The sequence below is a fragment of the Chlorocebus sabaeus genome, chromosome 18, assembly GCF_047675955.1.
Source record: "Chlorocebus sabaeus isolate Y175 chromosome 18, mChlSab1.0.hap1, whole genome shotgun sequence".
Taxonomy (NCBI): domain Eukaryota; kingdom Metazoa; phylum Chordata; class Mammalia; order Primates; family Cercopithecidae; genus Chlorocebus; species Chlorocebus sabaeus.
Window position 1 is genome coordinate 66,945,383 of NC_132921.1, and position 22,161 is coordinate 66,967,543.

Genomic DNA, 22,161 nt, shown 5'->3' on the forward strand with positions numbered 1-22,161 from the left:
TCTCACTCCACTTACTTTGGTGATGTGCGTAGTGGTGGTGGTACTGGTGGTTTCAGATGTGATCGTCTGTGCACTCATCAGCACGCCTGGCTCCAGATCTGTGCCTGGATCGACCTAAGGCAGCAGAGGAACAGACCCCTCATCCAGGTGCTCACACCTGCTCTTCAGAAGTTGGCTACGTTAGTTAAGGCATTACGACAATTTCACTATCTCCTATTACATAATCAATGTGCTCTTCAGAGTCTGAGAGCTCCTCCCAAGAATAAGAACTAAGGGCAACCAGAGATCACTGTCATTAAAAAAACTAAGGTTTCAGAAATGTGAGTGGTGGATGGGTGAGTGAATATTTTTCTTTCTCTGCAGCTAGGGAAACAGGTTTTTGGGGCTTTTTCTACACTTCTAGACACATAAAGACTTGGTTAAGTCACCTGCTGCTCCCTCATCACTAATAAAATGACCATTATTGCATCACTTTTAATAGAGATGGTCTGGTTGCTGGATCCTCTAAGTCTCATGAATTAAATATCGTGCAATTCTATGTAAACACACTAGGCCACAGAGGGGTGAAATGAGGAGCCAGGGCTCTGTCTTCACAGAACATCTAACCTGTGATGATTCATATGTGATGGTTTTGGTTTCGGTGTGAACTACTGGCACTTCCTTGGTAGAAATTTCTAGCTTTACTCCTCCTGGTGAAACACTGCCAAAACTGATGGTTTCCGTCTTCACCGTTGAGGACTGTGCCAAAGGGAAGTAAGCAGAGCGGCTGTTACAGTTTGCATGAACACACTGTTGTCTTCCTTTTCCTCTTTGGTAGTTATAAGCACAGGTTAGTATGCAATAAATGTTTATGTGGAGAGGAAGCTGGGGAACAAGGCATACAACATGCACATGTCAAACAGTCTCCTGGACTCTTACAGCATTTTTATATGAAATGTTCTAAGTAAAGAAAAACATTTTAAAGCCAATAAGAAAAAAGTAAGTCCTCTGTTTAATAACTTCTTAGAAAGAAAAAACTAAAAATGAGACATTAACTCCCCCAAATACTTCAGGAATCTCAATAAAAGAGGATAAAGAATAAAGTTCTGGCATTTAGGACCTGGGCAAGCATGGTTTTGGTGCTTCTGGAAAAGTGCACTGATCAGAAATAAATGTATCACATTTTCTAATATCTTGGCCAACTTTGCATTTCCCAACTTTACTGCCAATTATAATAATTTCAGTGACAGTAGAAACCATTTCCTGGAGATATATTATCAATAATTAAGAGATATGTTTGCATGTGACCCCAAAGTTGGAAATCGGCATGCAGACTCCTAACAGGTACGAAAGAAGGAAATGAGAGGAGAAATACACTACACATGGGAGAGGCCGAAAATGAAACTTAGCTCCGCCTTTATGCTGATCTAAATTTCCAGGCATCCTATCTCAGTTTTATTTTAGTGATAAAAGTAACATTAACTACTAGTTACCTCAAAATGAGGTTTTTGTTCCAAAGTTTCCGAAACGTGGATGGCTGCACTCTGCTCCTCTTGTCGCTCACGGGAAGCAGCGGCTGTCTCTTCCTGTTCCAGGACAGCTTTAGCGACCTCCTCTCCTCCTTCCTCTTTAGCCCCCTCGGTCAAGGCAGAGCCTTCTTTCCCTTTAATGCCCGTGAAGGCGGGCTGTGCTGCAGCATCCCCGCTGTCTCCCACCGAGTAAGAAGCATCCCCACTCGCGTGCACCACATGCCGCTCCTCCACCAACACGGTCTCCTGCACCACCTTCTCAGTGCTCAGCGGCAGGCGGTGCACGGTGGGCTCCGTCTCTATTCCGCTGGACTCCGTCTTGGTTTCCATTTTCTGCATGGGAAGAGATTGCGGCATCAGTGGGACCTTCCATCAGCCACAGGTCAGAAAATAACTAAAGCCGCCACTCGCCAGGATGTCTAAAGCCAGCATCAAGTGCTTACAACCAGAAACACTGACAAAAAGTATCAATGAGCTTTCACTCCTCCCACCGCAATCTCTGATGCCTGCCCCTGCCCCTGCTGCATGCACTGGAACCTGTCCGGCGGCTTCAGGACATCGCAAAACAAACGGAAGGCGGGATAAACTGCAATTAACAAAACAAAAACCAAAGCATTGCAGCGCATTCACGTTGGTTTTGGCTGCTGTCTTAGACTCAATTGGTGAGATATAATGCCTTTAGAAATTAAATGCCATTAAAAGGTCTCAATATGATCGCCTTTTGAATATCTGAAGTACATTCCTGAGATGCAACTAAAGGCATGTGACAGATATGCCAAGCAGGCACAAAGGACAGTAAAGTGAAGACACCTTTGAGATGCTGAAGGCAAAAGCCAGTTGGATGCAACACACACACACACATCCAAAAAAGGGGAAGGAAAGGCACGTGGGCACATTCAGAAACACCAAGGACGAAAACAAATGGCCACCTGAACCCAGCTTTGAGAAGTAGAAGTAACCCCTCCTATGAATTCTGTTGGTTTTCGCGCAGACTCTAATAAACTGAAGATTTCAGAGCCATCCATGAGCTTTTCCCCAGAAGACTGCTTAGTCTGAGTGAACAAAGAAAGGCAGAGTCAAGCACAAAAGAGAGACACAAACTCAGGCACGTAAACATTCACAGCTTGTTAGACAAAATCGTAGGCAGAGACAGGAAGGAGGAAGAATGAAGGAATCTCAGAGAGTTTGGAAACAGAAAAGAATGGGAAATAAAACAGAAAACTGGGGTGACCAGCTGCTCTTGTTTGGTAAAGCAGAGAGAGTTATTAGGATCAGGGTGGCGCCGATCTAAGCAGGTAATTTTTTTTTTCCCCTTCATTGCAAGCCACAGCAGCACTATCACATCTTGGGGACGGGGAGCTGGAAATAAAATGGAAAGTGTTTTAATGCTGACTTTGCACTGCAGTATTGATTTAACCATGAAAAAAAATAAAAAAGCTGGGTTGGCTGCTGTCAACATAAAGCCAGGCAGCAAGAGAAACGGAAAGGTTTGGGGTGGAAGGGGACTGCCTCAAAAACTGTCATGCTGGAATTGCAAACTGTGGCCCCAATGAGCGACACTGGTTACCACTACTCGGGAGGCGGACGACTCAGTAACGTAATGAGCAGTAGCAACGGTAAAGGCTGGTTCCTGGGAATATCTCCATTCGGACAGGCTCTTCCTTCGGGGACCAAAGAGGCCCACTTTTAACACCTCACTCTCAGGCACTTGCTCTGTTTTGCTGAAGCGTCTGTCTTCCAGGCCAGGGAGGACAGCCATGTCCTTCCCCTGCTGTGGAGCCTTCTCGAGGTCATCTTCTTCAGGACTCTGCCGGCGAGACTCAGCCTCCTTGATGGGCGCCAGGGATTCGGACAATTTCCGCTTTGTCGTCTGCACTTCGGGTCCTCTCCTGGATTTCTCATCGGCGAGGGCTTCCAGGACCTCATACTCTGCCAGGCCGGGAATGATCTTCACGGACTCTGACATTTCTTTCTCCATTTTCTGAAGTGCTTCCATAGTGGAGGGCTGCCCCACTTGCTCGCCCTCTTTAGCTTTCCCAGTCATAGTAACAATTCTGCCGGAGACAGTGTCATAGGATTTTCCTAGAGTGTATATTTTCTGTTTGCTGTCTTCTTTCAGTTGCATTTCTCGAGCCAAGTCTTCGAAGCTATGCATTTTAATAGTGCCAGATTTTAATATGTCGGCTGGGAGGTCACCAGTTCTACTGCTCACGGTCACCACCTTGTAAGTCACAATCTTTTTCGAATCACCATCAACTACCTCAGTTGGTATTTTGTCTACAATAACCCAATCCTCTGTGCCCTATATTTGAAATATAAAAGCTAAATTAGAAATTCTGATGGTATCTCATTTCTAAAATAAGAACCCTTTAAGAAAACCAGGGCAACTGCTACATGCAGGTCTGTGATGGAACTGTACAGTGTTCATGTTATTATCTAATAATTATGGCTGCAATCTCTTCTCTGAAATGATAAACTAGAAACTTCAGCTCAGAATACATTCGGTAGGTAGAGCTGCAACTTACTTAAACTGGAACATACTTTGCAGTACATTTTTTGAAGAACAGATTTGTTCTTATGATAAATTTTGGATCATTTTATATTTCAAGATTAAATAACATTATTGATGTTGTTCTACAAGTTACTTAGCTTTACGTGTGTGGGGATAAAAAGTTTTCCTTGTTAAATATAATCTATACTTCATATACTGTTGTTCCTACAAAGAACTTCCTGACATTCTACAAATTTATGTAAGTATTTTCCATATTTGTAAATTGTGTTTCCTTATATAGAGAATTGAATCCATGATAGCACTTATTATTCAATAAATATTGAGTGTGACTGTGTTCAAGGCATTGTAATGAAATACTTCCCACAAAAGGGACACTATTAGAGCTTCTTGTAGTGATCTGTACATTGTTCAAGTCTTACTTTTTTTTTTAAGAGATGGGGTCTCCCTATGTTGCCCAGGTCAGCCTCAAACCCTTGGGCTCAAGTGATCCTCCCATCTCAGCCTCCCCAGGAGCTGGGACTACAGGCACATGCCACTGTGCCTGCTCCAATCTTATTTACAAGTGAAGTTCATTGGCTCAGGAGTTTCTCTCTCACTTTCTCTAGTGTTAGTTCCAGTAAGGCAAAAGAAATGAAAGCTAACAAACTTTTGTATTCAGAGAGGCAGAACACAATGTGACCAGAGGAAAGAGATATCAAACCAGGTGAGTGCCTTGGTTTACGTTTTAAACTAGGATGTTTTCTAGAAACTTCTGTGTTTATTACAGCCTGAAAACTTAAATCTAGAAATACGTGTGCCTTTAAAAAAATCACTACCGGTTGATCTACATGTTATTGCTAGATGAAATGAAATGAATTGAAAGAATAACCTCTAGGGTTGATGGGACAGTTTTCTGGAAAATTATTTGACGAGAAGTAACGACAGAGTCAGCAGAGTCTCCTTCCTGCATTTTCTTTATCACACTGGGCTAGTGGGGAAACCAATAAGAATTCAGAACTTTCACAATCAATCAACATCATCTAAGTTAGCACCACTCTACAGGTAAAAACAGGCAGGAAAACAACATTTCGGCAAGATTATTATTCAAAAGTAAGTCAATGACAACATACAGAGAACAATCAGCTTGGATTAGAAGCCATAAAGAAATGATGCATAACTGCTAACTAAAATATTAAGAAAATTCAATTTTCCCTTCCCCAGAATCTAACTCCAAATTATGTACCTACCTTGGTTTTAAACAAGATAAATTTAAAAGGGAAAATAAAAACTAAAAAACATTTTAATGACACTGAAGTCTGAAGACCAATTTCTTCTGGAAAATCCTTTATGTTTGGTTTTTACCTGAGACTCAAGGAATGGAGCGCTTCCTTGCTGCAAAAATATAACTTTTTCAGAAATCTCTGTTTCTTCTTTGGTCTGTTTGAATAAAGGGGGTTGGGTTGGAGAAGAGGAAGTAGACAGTTTCCAAAAAGGCAAGTTAGGAAGGGAGTTCTTTCATTGTATTCTATCTATCTATCATCTCATATATTCTCATAATATTCATTCATTTTCTTCCTGAAGGAGTAAATTATTGTTTATGCATTTGAAAAATGATCTGAAACTACCTCAAAATTTAGTTTTTTCCAAAGAGCTCAGATTTTCTGAAACTTTGGGGTTAACTTCGGGGTTTATATAACTCAAATGTTCTTCATTTCTACAAACACAGAACATACAAGAACAATATAAAGGCATTTATTCTTGGCATTTAAACCATGTTTATGTTGGTATTAAAAAGTGGGTATTTGAAATAAAACATTAAGACATTTTTTTAAAATTTAAGTTAGGAATTAAGCCTGACTTCTATTTCTGACAAGCATCTTACTGTATTCCCTATTTAGGTGCTGCCTGTTACAGAGTAGTGAAATGCACACAATGTCACCGCATTAGCCACTAATTTAAATAAACCCAGTTATACTTAGCTGGATTGATTTATTGTCCCACAAGTAAACAAAAAACACTCAATGGCTTTATTTGAACTTTTATAACATGGTCAATAATTTTTTAAAGTCAATTTCAAAATATCTTGCTGGAAAATTATGTATATCAATTCATACTTTAACATAAAAAATTAAGAAATATTAAGTATTTCATGTTAGGAATTAGGTTTTTGCTTTTTAACTACTTTTTGTTTTTTTCCTCTAGTATTAAATAGGCACAATTCAGGTGGCAACACATTAGCTACCAAGCCTAAGTTGAACCAAGCGTTCAACTTCACAGAGCAAGGACAGAAAGGATATTTTGGAAGATTAACTTAAAAATAACGATGGAAAGTTCGAAGTTTCTAGACAAATGAAACTTTTAAAATACATCTTATCATTACAAACAATGTAATTTTATGAGAGCTATTTAAAATTTCTTTTTGTCTAAAAATCTACCAGTACTACATTTAATCATTTGTTTGCAAGAGATTGTAGGGGAACATCGGAATATTCTGCAGGCCCTACTGACAGATTTTGATAGTATCATTCTCAAATGACTCTTTCTAATGAGAAATAAATAAGCCATTTTCAGAGGAGGAAAACAAAAACAAAAAAATCTCTGTCCCGCTGCATTTTGGAGGACGGTATTGGAAAAGATAAAATGTACCATGTGGAATCATTAAATGCGGATTTTGTTTCTTTTCCTTTTTTGTTTTCTTTTTTTCTTTTTTTTTTTTTTTTTGCTTTTAATCATAGCCTCTTTTGCAAACAGAAATGAGAAACAGCAAGGAAAGGTCAAAATTATAGGTAGTTTTCAGAATAACAGTGCTAGGTCTCTAATTATAATCACTGAGCTAAATATTATTCCTAAGATAAAAGCTTCACAAAACCCCCAGCAAAACAGTGGTTTTCAGCATATCCTGGTGTCTGAAACCAACTAATTTAAAAAATGCCTATGTCTTATAATTGAAAATATTAACAGTGTCTACATTCCAAACTGTGTATGTCCAATAACATAAACAGGTAACATAGGGAGTAGATTTTAAAATGTAATTCTATAGATGGTCAACCTCCCAATATAGTTAGTCTAATTAAATAGAGAAGTGAAGAGGTACTGATAAAGAAAAGGTGATCTAAAGATTCACTTTTATTAGGGGTTAGGATATAGTCAGATACATAGCCCAACCATTTCATTTAGTTACTTAAACATTATAAGTTATTAATCTTAATATCATAATTGGAAAACAAGGCCCTATACTGGCACACAAAATTCATACCAGTGTCATTTCCTGTTGGGTGATTAAAGGTTTCTACAAATAAATTTTAGGGAATGGGCAAATTTGCAAATACAGAATTTGCAAACCATGGGAACTGACTATAGTAATCGTCTTGCTTAAGGAATTACTGTACAGTGAACACACCTGTAAAACTAGCACTCACATAAAAGAGAGGACAATATTGGTGCAGCATGCATACCAGTAGGTACTGCTTTTTTTATTGTGACTTGGGAACTTTTGGTATTCAAGTAACCACTAAAGAATATAACTCTAACATGGACAAGACCTAGATGCATCATGAAAGCCTGTCATGGGAAGGGTTTGTGGACAGAGGATGAACCTGGGCACACTGCACATACCACATGCCTACCCTTCCTATGTTTGGTGGGCCCTGTGTGTGAGTTTATTTTCTAAAGCAAATGAGAGTTAGCTGCTTTGGGGCATCCTTGCTACTTGTCTGCTATTAACTCAAATATCTGAAACTTGAAACAATCGGCAATCAAATTTCCATTTTATATAGGAAACAAACATAAAATTCTCAGGACATAATCATCATTATTAGCTTGCTGTATATAATTCTAACTATAATTTTCTTTGAATTGTTCATAAATTGGTAGCATTTTATAGAAATAATTATTATAACAATTCAACTACTATAGATACAACAAAACAAAGAAAAAAGATGGTCACATTAAAACTCAAAAGATCTTTAGGTTTTTTCTTCAAAATACCATTTTGTCACTGAGACAAAAAAAACCAAAAACACAACCAACTAAGCTTTGGGACGTCATAAGTTTGGGGTCACCAAATCTAAGTTTCTTTCTGATTCTGACACAAAATAACCACTACTTTATTAGAGATGTCAATTTTAAAAATTAAGTTAAATATTTCCATTTAGAAGTAACTGGATTTCCTTCTAAACTGGTTGATCACTGTTTAATTGAAGTGGGCTTTATTACAAAATAGAGTAATATCAAATTAGTAACTTACTTTAAAAAATATCCCCTCCAAAATAAAAATCTTTTGGTTATATATTTATAAACCAGTATGTTTTCTACGTGCATAACATACAAAGGACTAAAAGAAGGATAAAATTATCTTTTGTGCTTTCCACACACAAAAATAACAGAAACTATGGTTTTAATATAGAAATTGGCAATAATTTAGAGCAAAAGAACTTTCTGGTTTGTTCTGAAGGCTATCTACAGGGCCCTCGATTGGAGTATAAACTCGGTATCATGGATGACTATGAGGTCCTGGAGAAGAGTAGAAGAGAAGACAGGTCACTCTGCCTGGCCCTGCTGTCATAGGGAGCACAGCACCCTGACACCTAAAGAGATCCCTTTTCCCCTGGGACTTGAAGCTCCTTTGAGATGCTTTTCAGGGCTCCTTTGATAAGCACGGTTAATCAGCCCTGCTTCTAACGAGTTCTTTATATCTAGTCAAGCTCTTTCTGCTATGTCTCCATTCACAGTGTGACAGAGCACTGAGGGACTGGAAAACAATCCCGCGGACGCTGAAGGCAGTGAGGACACCAGCCTTTGCTCTTCTCCAGTTTAAATAACCAAACTACTTTACCATTCTGCAGAGGGCATGTTTTTCTTCCTTAATGATGTTGAAAAAATCCTTTCTTGGCCTTCTCCAGTTTTTCTGCCTAACACAGAAAAAGCATTAATATCCAGGGAAAGTTCAATATATTCAAAACACTCCTTAAATCATTAACATCCTTGGGCTTATCAAATGTTAATTCTCTCACATTTAGGGTTTTACAGATGTAAAAAAATTATCTTACTAGTCTAACGACCTAGACTTATGAAGTTCCCTTGTTTACTGGCACCACCTTTTAAATTCTCTAAGTTGTTCCCTAAACTTTCATTCAAAGTGGCCATTACTTAGCATTTAGCTTTGCTTTGCTTTGTTTTGTTTGGGGTGGCTAGTTTGTGTTTTTGTAATTTAATCCAGTATCTGATATCTTTACAGCCAGTAAATTATTTCCAAAAGATAGTAGAAATAGGGTAAGCCAAACTTAACCAATTATAATAAAATTTATGAGAGCATAACTTAATATTGTAAGGACTATTATTTAAATCAATCTGAATGTGAAATTTGTCTCTTGAAACGCAGTAGTTTGAATGGAACTGAAGTTTAATGGTACAAGAATATGTTGGTAATTGTACTTTTCATTTATTCTGCATAAAAGGGTCCTTTTTAAGTAATTCAAATGGATATAGACCTATTTTTTATTAGCTAGGTTTGGGATTGTCATGAACATAGTGAGAGTGAGTTCTTGATTACTTTTGATAAACAGCTTTAAAAGGTTTAGAACATGATCAACAATAAGTGTAATTTAATTCTTATTTTTACTGCAAGGACTTAAGCACTGCATATAGAACACTGTTTAAATAATTTTTCTCTCACCAAAGCCTAAGTTTTAATGTTCTACTCTGTGTCCGTTTCCTGAACAAATATTTCCCAATAAAGTGGTCTTACAGAAAAGGAGGTTAACCAATACAATGCTAAAAAAGATGCAGTTTTCAAAAACTACTTTTTTTGAAACAGAGATAAAGCAACATGGTGCCTAACAGTAGACAGTCAAATTAGCACTACAGTAATTTTTGGTTCCCACACAATGGGAGCCCTGAAGTAATACCAGCTGAATCCTCAGAGTCTTTGGTTGTACATTTAAAAAGAGCTTCTTTGGGAGGCTGAGGTGGCAGACCATTTGAGGTCAGGAGTTTGAGATCAGCCTGACCAACATGTTGAAATCCCACCTCTATTAAAAATACAAAAAAATTAGCCCGGCATGGTGGTGCATGCCTGTAGTCCCAGCTACCCCAGAGGCTGAGGCAGGAGAGTCACTTAAACCCAGGGGGTAGAGGTCACGCCACCACACTTCAGCATGGGCGACAGAGTGAAACGCCATCTCAAAAACAAACAAACAAACAAACAAAAACAAATAAAAAACCTCTGTCTCAAAAAAAAATCTCTTTAAATGTATAGCCAAAGTGTGTGAAATAACCTTACTTAAAAAAAAAATTCTGGCCACTACTTTCCCCATAAAACATCTACTAGAAACTGATTATAAATTTGGCCAGATGCGATGGCTCATGCCTGTAATCCCAGCACTTTGGGAGGTCAAGGTGGGTGGATCACTTAAGGCCTGGAGTTTGGTACCAGCCTGGCCAACATGGCGAAACCCCGTCTCTATTAAAAATACAAAAATTAGCCGGGTGTGGTGAAGGGCAGCTGTAGTCCCAGCTACCTGGGAGGCCAAGGCAGGAGAATCACTTGAACCTGGGAGGTGGAGGCTACAGTGAGACAAGATCGCCCCACTGCACTCCAGCCTGGGTGACAGAGCAAGATACCATCTCGAAAACAAAAAACAAAAAACTTAATATAAATCAATTAAAATAATCAGTTATAAATAAAAATCAAACAAAACTCTTATTATATCAATAAAATCCTGGTGTAATATCTCAGAGTAAAATTGTCCTGAAATGCTATCAACTTCATGTTATCATTTAGTCAAACAATCTCAATGGGCCTCATCTTAGAACTGATGAGAATCAGTATTCAGAGTGCTTGTCAATGCAAAAGTAGAAAGCATATGCGGAAAAAGTATCAATCATGAAGGGAATACCCTGATTTCTCTCAGTTATAAAATCTAGGTTTATGGTCAGAATCAGCTGATTTTTCACGACAGTCTCCCTGCGGCTTCCTGCCCTAAGAACCATCTGATGCTATTACTCACTCCTCAGCCACTTTAATCATTTTACTTTTGCAGTTTTCTTTTGGAGCACTGAGCATCTCAGCTCAGGTTAAACATAGGTAGGAAAAGAGATTTTCTACCCAGAAGCTTGTCAAGTGCAATTCCACACCCTGTAGAGAAGGAAGGCAGGTAAACAGAATGTGAATCTGACCACAAGCCTGACTACTGACCTCTTCAGGGACAAGTGGTTCGATCATGGGGGCATCCTCCTGCCTGGCGGCCAGTCGCACGGGGGAGGTGGAAAGCCTCTTCTCCCATTCATTCGTTATGGCAGTGTCTGTTGAGGTTTCTAAGAAGGTTCTTTTTAGCTCGCTAATGTTGGTTTGATGTTTCATCAGGTCATCTTGAGTTTTTTCTAGCTCCTATATTCAGAACACAAAGTATCCAACAGTCAACGTTTCACGTGTGTGTTCCTTTCAGCTCTTTTGTTTGCTTTTAAAGTAATGTCAATCTTATTAGTAGTCAAAATAAAACAAAATTTTGATCAAGGCTCATGGCACTACCACAAACACTCTGGTGAAAATGTGATTTTCCCATGGAAAGGAAACAGAAAAAAAAAAAAAAAAATCTAGTTCACACAAACACGAATACCAAAAGAATTTTGGAAGGTAAACTATAAAGAGTACCATTCACATGTATCCTGAGAGAATTAAAATAAATATACATACAGGAAAAGGGATCTATATCTAGGAGAGAATAAGGAATCAGAAGCTGAGAAGTCATCCCCACTTATTAACAGATGAGCACACAGTTCATGCATCACAGCACAAGCCCAGAGGTATTACACTAAAAGAAAACAACACACACAAACATGCACTGGTATATACCAATACCAACCTCTAACATAAGATTACTATGTTTGACATACACATTTTCACCCTTTATTCGTTTAATCAGACTATTCTGAAAAAAGTGGAGAAGAAAGGGAAAAGTAAGGGACACAGTCGTCAAGGGAACAAATGCCAACCTACACACTGCACCAACGACATGGTAACCAGCTACAGAGCATGCTGAAAGATCTGAACGCTGTAGACAAACAACGACTTATCACACACTGGTTGTTTTTTTTTTATTGTTGCTGTTGTTTTGTTTTTAATGTTCTACCTGTGCCTTGAGCTCTGCGTCTTCCTCCTGGTCCGACTGCCAGCATCAAGAAAGAGTGGGAAATACAGTCTTACATGCAATTTACTCTAAGATTGAAGAACTATGGTCTACACAGACTTGCTAAATGTGGGCACTCGTATGCTCTTGCATAGGGATGCCACTTGTTTCTTATACACAAACCACAACATTCTCACACACAATTAGGAAGCTTAATAAGAATATAGGAACAGAGGAGTGAAAGAGTTCTTGCCTGGTGGGTCTTTGGCATTTTGACCAGCAGACACACGTGGTTGAGAGGGTGACAGCAAGGGTGTGGCAGGTTTTTCTTGATGAACATTAGAAATAGTTCAGGAAGCGAGGGGAGCCAGATTAAAATGAAAATTTGTAAGAATAGCTATGATGATACAATAATGAGAGCTCAAGTGCAGTGTATGAATCCCACCCTATGAGGTTAGTAATTATGATTCCCAATTGGTAGACCAGAGAACCCATGCTCAAAGACTATGAAGAATTTTGCATGGACGTTCCCACAATTTAAAGTTTCTTGAGACCTTGATTTTCTTTTTTTTTTTCTTTTTTGTTTTTTGACAGTGTCGTTTTGTTGCCCAGGCTGGAGTGCAATGGCGCGATCTCGGCTCACTGCAACCTCCACCTCCTGGGTTCAAGCAATTCTCCTGCCTCAGCCTCCCGGGTAGCTGGGATTACAGGTGCCCGCCACCACGCCTGGCTAATTTTTTGTGTGTTTAGTAGAGACGGGGTTTCACCATGTTCAACGGGCTAGTCTTGAACTCCTAACCTCAAGTGATCCCAAAGTGGTGGGATTACAGGCGTGAGCCACCATGCCTGGCCAATTTTCTTGAATGTATATAGTTAAGAACAAACTTGGGAGGGGAGAAGACAAATATGGGGCAAGTAAGAAAGTTTTTTTTAAAAAAGAGAAATCAACTACTATCAACAACAGCATGATTTCTTTTACAGATTTTAGACGGGACAATTTTTGAGATTTGAAAAAATACAGTTATCCCAAAGCCACCTCATTCTCCTGGTTTTTCTAATTTCAAGGAGCGGTCTAATCCCTGGACTGCTGTCTGAGTATCAGTAATTAGTAAGCAGGCCAAGCCACATGTGTATGCAGCAGCAAAGCTGTGTCTGTCACTATGGCTCTTGGACTCAGGACTGGGTATTATGCCCTTGTGCTAGGAGAGGAGACCCAGAATGAAATTCAAGGTGAGAAAAGGATCACACCAAGTCAGGGGCCTTAAGAAAATCATTTAGTCTACCTAGGTCTCCCTCTTCTTATTTGCCACTGGGGACAAGACTGCTTACTCTTCATATTCTATACTGACCACTGTTGTGTTGGCCACCTATAGAAGGGGAAGAGTTTCATCAGTACCACGGGGCAAACAGGAAATTGAAACACAGTGCTAATGTGCTGGTAACACGCCCATTCTTCAGTGCATGGGGGTTCACAGCTTTTCATTTTATTTTCAAACTTCATAATCTACCTATGTTACAGGTATTCCCTTGCATGCTTTAAATGTTATATAACAAATTTTAAAACTACCGTAGAAGTTTAAGGTATTATTATTAACATATTTTTCCTTTTAGCACACTTTAAGATTCCAATGAAATTTACTGGATGTACTACCCTGTGGCTACATGTAACTAACTCTTACAAAATCAAGGTATAGCTTTGTGATAGTTGGCAAAGAAAATTACCAACTTGTAATAGATTTAGATATGATTGCTTAAAAGAATCTGCATAATAGTTTTAACAATATCATCTTTAACATTAAATTATGATTTTCAAGTTTTGGATTGAACTCTGGCATTTTTAAAGAAAGAAACCTAACAAAATGCCATCATGAAAGATTTTTTCTGAAGATATTTTCAATTAAGTGATATACAGATACCACTTACAACATTTTTAGTTTTTTTCTAAATACTCAACTAGAAAATATTATTATAGTAGGATGATGCAAAAAATAACATAAAAGCAACCTAAAATAAACATTATTACAAAGTAAAAACTAAATTCTGCTAGTAAAAAGTAGCCGAATTAACATCGATAAACGTCTTCACTTCCATTAGTACCCAGACATTATTTTTAAAGATATTTTAACTACTTAACGGTAGAGAAGATTTGAAAAACAATATAAGCCACACACACACACACACACACACACACACACACACATTTAATGTACCCTAAAGAAAAAAGAAGAAATAACAGTATATCTTCTATCACTGTTTAATGTGATTAAGTTTTTCAAAAATAAAGTACTAACAATAATTTGAAAATTCATTTCTTATGAGTGACCGAGGCTATGGTCAAAGGCTACAAAAATGAGTAAGTCTTATTTTAACAAGAATTATTTCACCATTGGGGAATTAAAAATATATCTGCATCAAGCCAAAATACTAGTTAATTGTGACCTTCTTCCCATTCATTCTATCATACATCTATAGCCTCTCATTTGAGATAGAATTTTTTCTTAAAAAAAAATGTATTATCAGTCTAGGCAAGTAGTTCTCAAAATACATCCTAAGATATGCAGAGTCAATATCGCCTGGGAACTTGTTAGAAATATAAATTCTCAAGTCCACCCCCAGCCCTTCTGAATGAGAAACATGAGGCTGGAATCCTCCAGGTAATTGTGATGTAGGCCAGAGTTTAAGAACCACTGGTCTAGATGACAAAATACATATTTAACTCCTACTGTTAAAGTTAGAACTGATTCCCATTACAACAGCTCATATGTGGAGTTCTTAAACGCAGAGCCACCCCGCAAGGCGATTTCGGTACGCCACTACCAGCCACTCCCAGCCACGATACCAACCTCAGTGGCGGTGGTCTCCCCGTCGGCTGCAGTGTCCGTGCGCTCACTGTCGGTCTGTTGACCACAGAAGGGATCAGGTTCCAGGAGGAAGGCAGGGACAGAAAGTAAACCATCTGGTCAAACATGGTCTGGCACAGGTCGGACAGATCATTTTCTTTCTCTGTGATTTCTCTGTGTCATACTACCTTCCCACAAGAACACAAGTTCAAGCAAAGCAAGAGAAGGGCCAGAGCTAGGTGTCATCAGCAGAGCCAACTCATAGGAAGACCTGAGGCGCACTCAGCTGCAGGAGCTGGGGAGCCTCACTGACCTGTCCGGTTCTATGTCTCAGGGAAACCAATTTGTCATCCCCACACCCCTCCTCCAACTTTTAACTAAAAACCTCAAGCAAGATCTCCTCAAAATGTTTAATGCAAATAAAATGGATGTTTATATATATTTTATTCTAGTACTATTTCATATCTGAAAGGTAAATGAAAATGTCAATTTACAGAAAAAGCTACTGTAACAGTCACTGGACTTTCAGCCCCTCATTTATACTATTATGATAATTTACATCCATCTAAGGCCATCAGGCTGTCCGCATTACCTGTCAATTATAAAAGGCACAATGCCAGTGACTCACAGGTAAATATTTTTTATGGGAAAAAAATAACTCAATTTTCAAGTAGCGTTGCTAACTCGATATTTTTTAAGACTGCATGTTATTTTGCCCCACCCTCCAATATAAAGAAGTATACTGAAGTAAGTATTTAAACAACTTGCTCCAAAAATACCATTCAAATGAAGCAAATAAGAAGAAGAATTGTTGAAACAATAGACAGAGAGAGAGAAAGAGAGAAACATCTACTTGGAAACAAATAAAACAAAGCACAGCATTTGACAGAGCCTAGGTTTTGAGCAGAATGAGAACAGTAATTTCAGGACTAGTTTTTAATCTGTTTCACAGGGGTTTATGACTTACGAGCTGTTTTCTCTTGAGTAGAGGAGAGCCATGGACATCTAAATGTCCTAATATTAACTGACTTTCCCTCCACAGATATCAACTAATCATTAATAAAGTTCCCTTCATCAAATATTTGTGATTAATATTTTGAAAACAAAAATCAAAATGGGAAGGGTGTCTATGATGCTGAATCTGGTTCCGAAAATAACCTCCCACTACAAAGAACAAGAAATGTCAAGAAGGGACAACTGGGACAGTGCTGTTTCCACTGACAAAACTAAACTCCGGCTAGGCTGATTTCTTGGCACTAGCTGCGTGTTTCATGTTGCATACTCCTAAAAGAAAGGGAGGCTGAACACATACTCAGCACATGTACCTCGGGACACCATTCTGGCACCTTTGCTACCAAGTCTAAGTGGAAAATAATTTTCTGGAGGTTGGTAAGGAAAGCATGTTGACACATTTTCGTGACCTGACCAGCTTGGTTAACAACTGGGGGCAGCAGGTGGCTGTTAAGTTTCTTATACAGGTGATCGTTGCTATGGGATTAGTATGGCTGTACCGAGTGACAGCCCTGGGAAAGGCCAGTTTGAATTAGTAAGAGAGACCAGTTATTTGTTTAGGTGTACAGAATAACTCAAAGATCTTAGGCTTTCAAGAATAAAATAAGAATGACTTGCACTTAGTGTTTTATTTTTTTAGACAGGGTCTCACTCTGTCACCCAAGCTGGAGTGCAGTAGTGCAATCTTGGCTCACTGCAACCTCTGCCTCCTGGGTTCAAGCGATTCTCGTGCCTCAGCCTCCCTAGTAGCTGGGACTATAGGTGCACGCCACCATGCCTGGCTAATTTTTGTACTTTTAGTAGAGGAAGGGTTTTACCATGTTGGCCAAGCTGGTCTCAAATTCCTGACCGCAAGTGATCCGCCTGCCTCAGCCTCCCAAAGTGTTGGGATTACAGGGGTAAGCCACTGCACGCCCAGCTGGAATGACTTGCATTTAGTGTTCTAATTAGTTGTGTCAAACACTTATAAAACTCTTGAAAGTGTTTCTCCTCCAGTCTAGCTTATTTCCCTTATGGTTTTAAAATTGACTTCAGTAACTTGCAAGCATTTTAGCATCAGGGGGCAGTGGTCGTTAAGAGGGAAAGGTTTAATGTCAGATGAACATGAGCTCAAATCCTGTCTGTTCAAATCTGTGGCACATTGGGTACTTTTTATATTTTAGTCCCAGTTTCCTTCCCATAAAATGGGGAAAATAACAGCCCTAACTGTATTGGATAATGGATATTAAACGCTTTATATAATGCCTGACACACTCAGAGCTAAAAAAATGCCTATAATAATTATATTATATAGTTACTCCTATTTTTCTTAGCCACATACAAATAGCATAGTCCATATATAAAATTTCTTGAATTCCTACTTAGCATCTAGTCAGTCTGTAGTATAGTGCCTGATCTATAGTAAATAAATGAATAAGGCTGAATAAAGCAGTTTTTATATCAACTGGTATTTCTATAATGTACGATGCCTACATAAAACTGCAAATGCATAGCATATCGTAAACTATCACATAATACTATGTTTATGTAATTTAAAATGTTATAAATCAGTTAATCAATTTTTCTTCTTCTTGATTTGAACTCATCTCTATTTTTCTTTGTATTATCAAAAAATTACTCAGAAATACACATGTAATAGCATTTTATAGTTTGGGGAGGTAAGTTCATCTCATGTTTCTTGACAGGATATTTTGATATCCTGCCCCTTCTTATTTGACCATTCTGAAAGTACAAAAGAAAAATCATGACTGGTCAACAGCTTTATAATGTGAAATGATGAAGCCTTTTTATACTGGATTTCACTCTTGAGAAAGGCTGGAAATAAGCCACTATAACATGTAAAAAATGTAAGCAGTGATGATATAATATTTAAAAAGAATTAATTGCTAGTGACTTGGCAAAACTAAAGTGACAAGGCTGAATTGTATGTTAAGAAGTCACCCAGTGTAGCTGCCACAGGGCTTGAGGCCTAGAGATGAAATCAGGCCATGTGAGCAAATGGCAATTTAAATAAAACAATCCAGGATGACCTCAATATGAGTTCTCTAGCTCAGCCTGCACTAGAATGCACAGCTCTTAACACTTCAAGAGACAACACTGAACAGATGGCTAGTTACAGAGTCTGATGGCAGGAGAGCTCTCATATGGGCTGACTAGGGCTGCGGAGAAGGGGGATGAAGACTCCAGTAGTCAGTGCTAATTCATGGTTTCGGAGGTTTGCGATAACAAGGACGGTTATGACCGGAAAGCTCCAATCACATGTTCACTAGCTTGTAACAAGTAACTGCTGTGATTTGTTTTGCCAATGTAATGCAGACATGCCCAAGTTTAACATTAATTCTCATGCACTGATTACAACAAGATGTATACCCTGGATTAGGCACAAGATCTGTGTGGTTTGCTATACAAAAGTTCAAACATTTATTTTGAATTTAGAAAAGCATAAAACAGCAATCTTTTTTGCCTTACGTTAGCTTTTGATGACTAACTCCACTGTTAAAGGAAAAATATATCTCCATGTTAGAAATCAGCTAATAAATAATAAAATTGTCTTTGTAGACAATATTGTGTTCTTAACTATAATATGTTCTAGTCCAACACTATTTGATAATATTACCAATATGAGAAATAGTGATATTAAAGCCTAGGATTTCAAGTAGTTCTCAAAATATTTTTCATGTGTAAAAAGTTATTTATGTATCAGTTGGAGCAAATCGTATAACTCAAGAACCTTGAAAATGTCTCTTATGTAAAATCTTTTACTTAAAACACCTGTGAGACCGTTCACATTTTTTTTTCCTTCTGCTGCAAAGAAATGGTCAGAGTTCCACTAACTAGAGATACTCGCACACCCTCAACATATAATACTACATACTCACAGGTGCGGCTCAAATTATGACTTTCTAGCTGAGCACAGAATCAGACTTTCTTTCCTTTTTTAGCATTGCCTTGACTTTGTGACTTTTGAAAAAAATGCTAAGAGTATTTTCCTTTTCTCCTGTCACAACAGCTCTTGTTCTGTGGGAACAGGAGGGCTGCAGGGAGCCTGGGGAGAGGTGTGGGCAGGGGCGTGCATGAGAGCAACCGGGGCTTCTGGTGGCAGCTTCTATTATTCTTCCCCGCACTCTGTTTGAAGCCTGGAGAAAGAGAAACTGCTGGGCTGTTCACAGGGCTGTGGGGTGGTGGGAAAGGAGAGCAATTAACAGGAAAAACTACCGGCTACCATGTCAGCTTGCCCAATTGCTCCAGTGGGGGCCAGGAGCCTGCCGTGCAGCAGCATGCCTTTAAGGACGGAGGCTGATGGTTCAGGGTCTTTCCCCCACTATGTCCATGTCCGGCTGGCAGCCACAGAGGCCCAGCCTTACCGCACTGTGAAAACGGGGGGATTTTGAGGCTCATACTACAGTTGAAAGAATCGCTGTCATATTATCTGCATTGGCATGGCTAGCACTGGTGAAATTTCAGCCTGTCTTTGCATTGTTTGAAAACTTCACTTTAGTCCTTTTCTGATTGTGTTTGAACACTGCTGCACTGCATGCCGTTGCTTCTGGGCCTGTTTCTGCCCTTACCAATGGCTGATGTCATGTGGGTGCTTTCAATTGCTCTGACACAACACAATGCGGGATCTGACTGACAACCTCTCTGTGAGTAACAGTGACTGTCCAGCAGTGATGAGCAGAGAGTGGTGGGGACATTTCAGGATCTTCAGGGAGGAGATACCTTTGCAATTTTAGAAAGCTACCCAGGTGACAATGATATATCCCCTCTGGGGATGCGTTCTTCCACCTCTCCTTGACTATCATTTAGGTTGAAACAACTCATCATTGGTCTTATATGTGATTTACCTTATTAAACAATAACTGATCAGAACTTTCAGCTTAGCCCTGATCTTTTACATGGCTAATGGGTTACATAAAATTGACTTCTGGCTGAGTCTTTCATCCCACGTAGAACTCAGTGGGTAGCAGAACGATTCCGGGTTGGGCTCAGACTGCTACGTCCACATGGTGTTGTGCCTAACCCTGGGGCCCAGGTTGGACTCCCCAACACACAGAAACCTCAACATATTGGCACAGACAATAAATGAGGCTCTGAAAGTAGGACCACTATGGCAGCAGCCGGCTAACACTGTTTCGGACTCAAGCACGGAACACGAAGGGGAAGCGTGTTCTATGCCGAGGTACACACCTCTTCCTCTGAACTGTCACTCGGGTCATTGTCTAGGGAGGCGCTCAAGGAGGCCGCCTTGGGCTCCAGGTAGCAGAGGCACAGAGCCAGAGGGAAGGAGAGAGTGAGAGCGTATGGCACTGAGAAGGAGGCAGACAGCAGAAAGAAAAAGATGAAGAGGAAACAGGGCACGAGGGACGGTGAGCGGATCGGGAGGTAATGCTGCAAGCTCTGGGGCAGGAGGTTGGTTTCAGAAAGGTTGGGGAAAGAGAGGTACCCATCATCATCTAGGAGGGAGGGGAATGACTCGGGGAGCTGCAAGGAGAAGGAGAACAGGGTGGTCCCCTTGCCAGTTTGCTGTCTGTAGCTGAAAGCCACATCTTGATCCCCTAGGTAAGGCCTCCCTGGGCCATCAGAGTCCAAGGCGGGCTCTCCGGGCATGTGCTCAGCTCTGGACGGCTCGTAACCTGGCAGTTTACAGTCATTCTCCTTACACCTCCTACGGAGCTCTGTGGGAGATGTGGGGGCACAATGGGCGGATGGGGGTGACAAGGGATATGAGTCAGTGCCAAGCCCAGGTGACTGATGTGAAAGAGACAGAGAGAGACAGAAAGCAGCAAACAGAGGTGCAAAAGGACAAAAAGAAAACTGCAATTAGTTAATTTTCTTATGGGTATCAATATAAAATTGTAAAACAAAAATTTTAGCACTAGGGTTGCTCATGAATGTTAAAAGTATTCAAGCTGCATGCCAATGTTGCCACGAATGGCTACATTTCTCCCATTAGACCATCATATATGGGTGGAATTCTTTAAAAACTCAGAACAGAAGGTATTTGTGGGCAATCCCAAAGTCTACACATTTCACAAGATCAAAACATTTCATTTTAGACCAACACTCTAGGAAGTTTCAGGTTTTGGGGAACAAACATAAGTAAATCTGATAACTTAAAATCAAGACTTTCAATAACCTTCTCCTGATTTTCAGGTAGCACGGCTGTTACTACAGTTCAGCTAGATTAAAAATAAAGATGAAATCCAATCCAGATTTTGATTAAAAAAAAAAATCTCTAACATTAGTCCTTTCCTTGGTTATTCAATTACATCCGAAACAGAGAGTTTACGTTCTAAATGAAGTTGTTTCTGGCCCCACTCCTATCTGATAAGTAGTTACAATCAGGGATTCGACACTTAGCACTTCTGAATATCTCACTCCTCAAAAAGAACTGAAGTTCCCTTGAAAACTCTATTTTGGCTCCTTTACTTAGGACATTAGTGGAACTTCAACTCAAGTGATTTCAACAAGCTAACTAGAAACAACAATGTGTTTTCTTGTAACACGCTTTGCCAGTATTTACTTTCTATTATTTATGATGCATAATAATAGAAAGATATAATTTCCCAGCCTTCTGATTTTTCTTAGCAGATAAAGGGCACGTTTAGATCTTTGGTTTGAGGCCTTAATATAATGATAACAGCAGGGTTTTCCACAAGTGCTCCCCTGGTGAGCGCAAACTTTAATGGGGTACGTGAATCTACTTCCCCTCTCTCTCTGGGTCCTGGAAGTCTCCGCCACCAGCTCCAGTTTCCTCTGCAGGTGGTGGAGGGGTTGCTGGACAAGAAGGGGAGGAATGAAAGCACACAAGCCCCATACCTTCCTGTACCTGCCCCAAGCCCCTGGGCAGGTATAGGAGCTGCTGCGGGCCGGGAAGTCCAAGCCTGAAGGTAATGAGACTCCTGCTGATGTCTGTGTCACTGCATGTGTGTATGTGTGTGTTTTGTCCAGTGGCCTGACAGCATGGAAATTACCCAGCCTGCCTTGTGTGGTTATCCAATCCTGACTTGGGGAGAAGTGGTAAATAAAGCGACAGAAAGAAAATGCACAAATAAAGTTACATCTGAGGCATGAGGGAAAGAAAATGCACAAATAAAATCATAGCCCTTCGGCATTGGAAGGGTCTCTTTCTACTATGAGACAAGTATGTCTTTTCCCACACACTCGCATTTGACATTGAAGAC

The 22,161-nt window shown here is 39.6% G+C and overlaps 2 protein-coding genes across 22 annotated transcripts in view; both read right to left on the reverse strand.

The window, feature by feature from the left end:
• Positions 1-22,161, reverse strand: part of EPB41L3 (erythrocyte membrane protein band 4.1 like 3) — a 238,929-nt gene that overhangs the window by 3,240 nt on the left and 213,528 nt on the right. For 6 of the 21 annotated variants that reach the window (XM_073006458.1, XM_037982485.2, XM_073006453.1 and 3 more), the window contains exons 13-21: positions 14,969-15,022; positions 12,129-12,164; positions 11,862-11,927; positions 11,195-11,386; positions 5,362-5,436; positions 2,438-2,560; positions 1,473-1,841; positions 607-738; positions 16-114 (exon numbers count right to left, since the gene is read on the reverse strand). In XM_073006458.1, the coding sequence (XP_072862559.1) occupies positions 16-114; positions 607-738; positions 1,473-1,841; positions 2,438-2,560; positions 5,362-5,436; positions 11,195-11,386; positions 11,862-11,927; positions 12,129-12,164; positions 14,969-15,022 (1,146 nt within the window). Of the gene's footprint in view, positions 1-15; positions 115-606; positions 739-1,472; positions 1,842-2,437; positions 2,561-5,361; positions 5,437-11,194; positions 11,387-11,861; positions 11,928-12,128; positions 12,165-14,968; positions 15,023-20,164; positions 20,726-22,161 lie in introns of all 21 variants that reach the window. The other 15 variants (XM_037982489.2, XM_007974582.3, XM_073006455.1 and 12 more) reach the window with 10 other exon arrangements.
• Positions 2,567-5,355, reverse strand: LOC140709014 (uncharacterized). The gene is made up of 2 exons (XM_073006459.1): positions 4,889-5,355; positions 2,567-3,810 (listed from the first exon to the last, which is right to left on the reverse strand). The coding sequence occupies exons 1-2, from the start codon at positions 4,967-4,969 to the stop codon at positions 3,019-3,021; spliced, it is 873 nt and encodes a 290-aa protein (XP_072862560.1). The 5' UTR covers positions 4,970-5,355; the 3' UTR covers positions 2,567-3,018.

Excerpts from the sequence above, each read along its gene's own strand:
- LOC140709014 (XM_073006459.1), bottom strand. The coding sequence starts at position 4,969 with ATGCAGGAAGGAGACTCTGCTGACTCTGTCGTTACTTCTCGTCAAATA. Across the intron at positions 3,811-4,888 it reads CTGTCCCATCAACCCTAGAG|GGCACAGAGGATTGGGTTAT; the intron begins GTTATTCTTTCA and ends TTTCAAATATAG.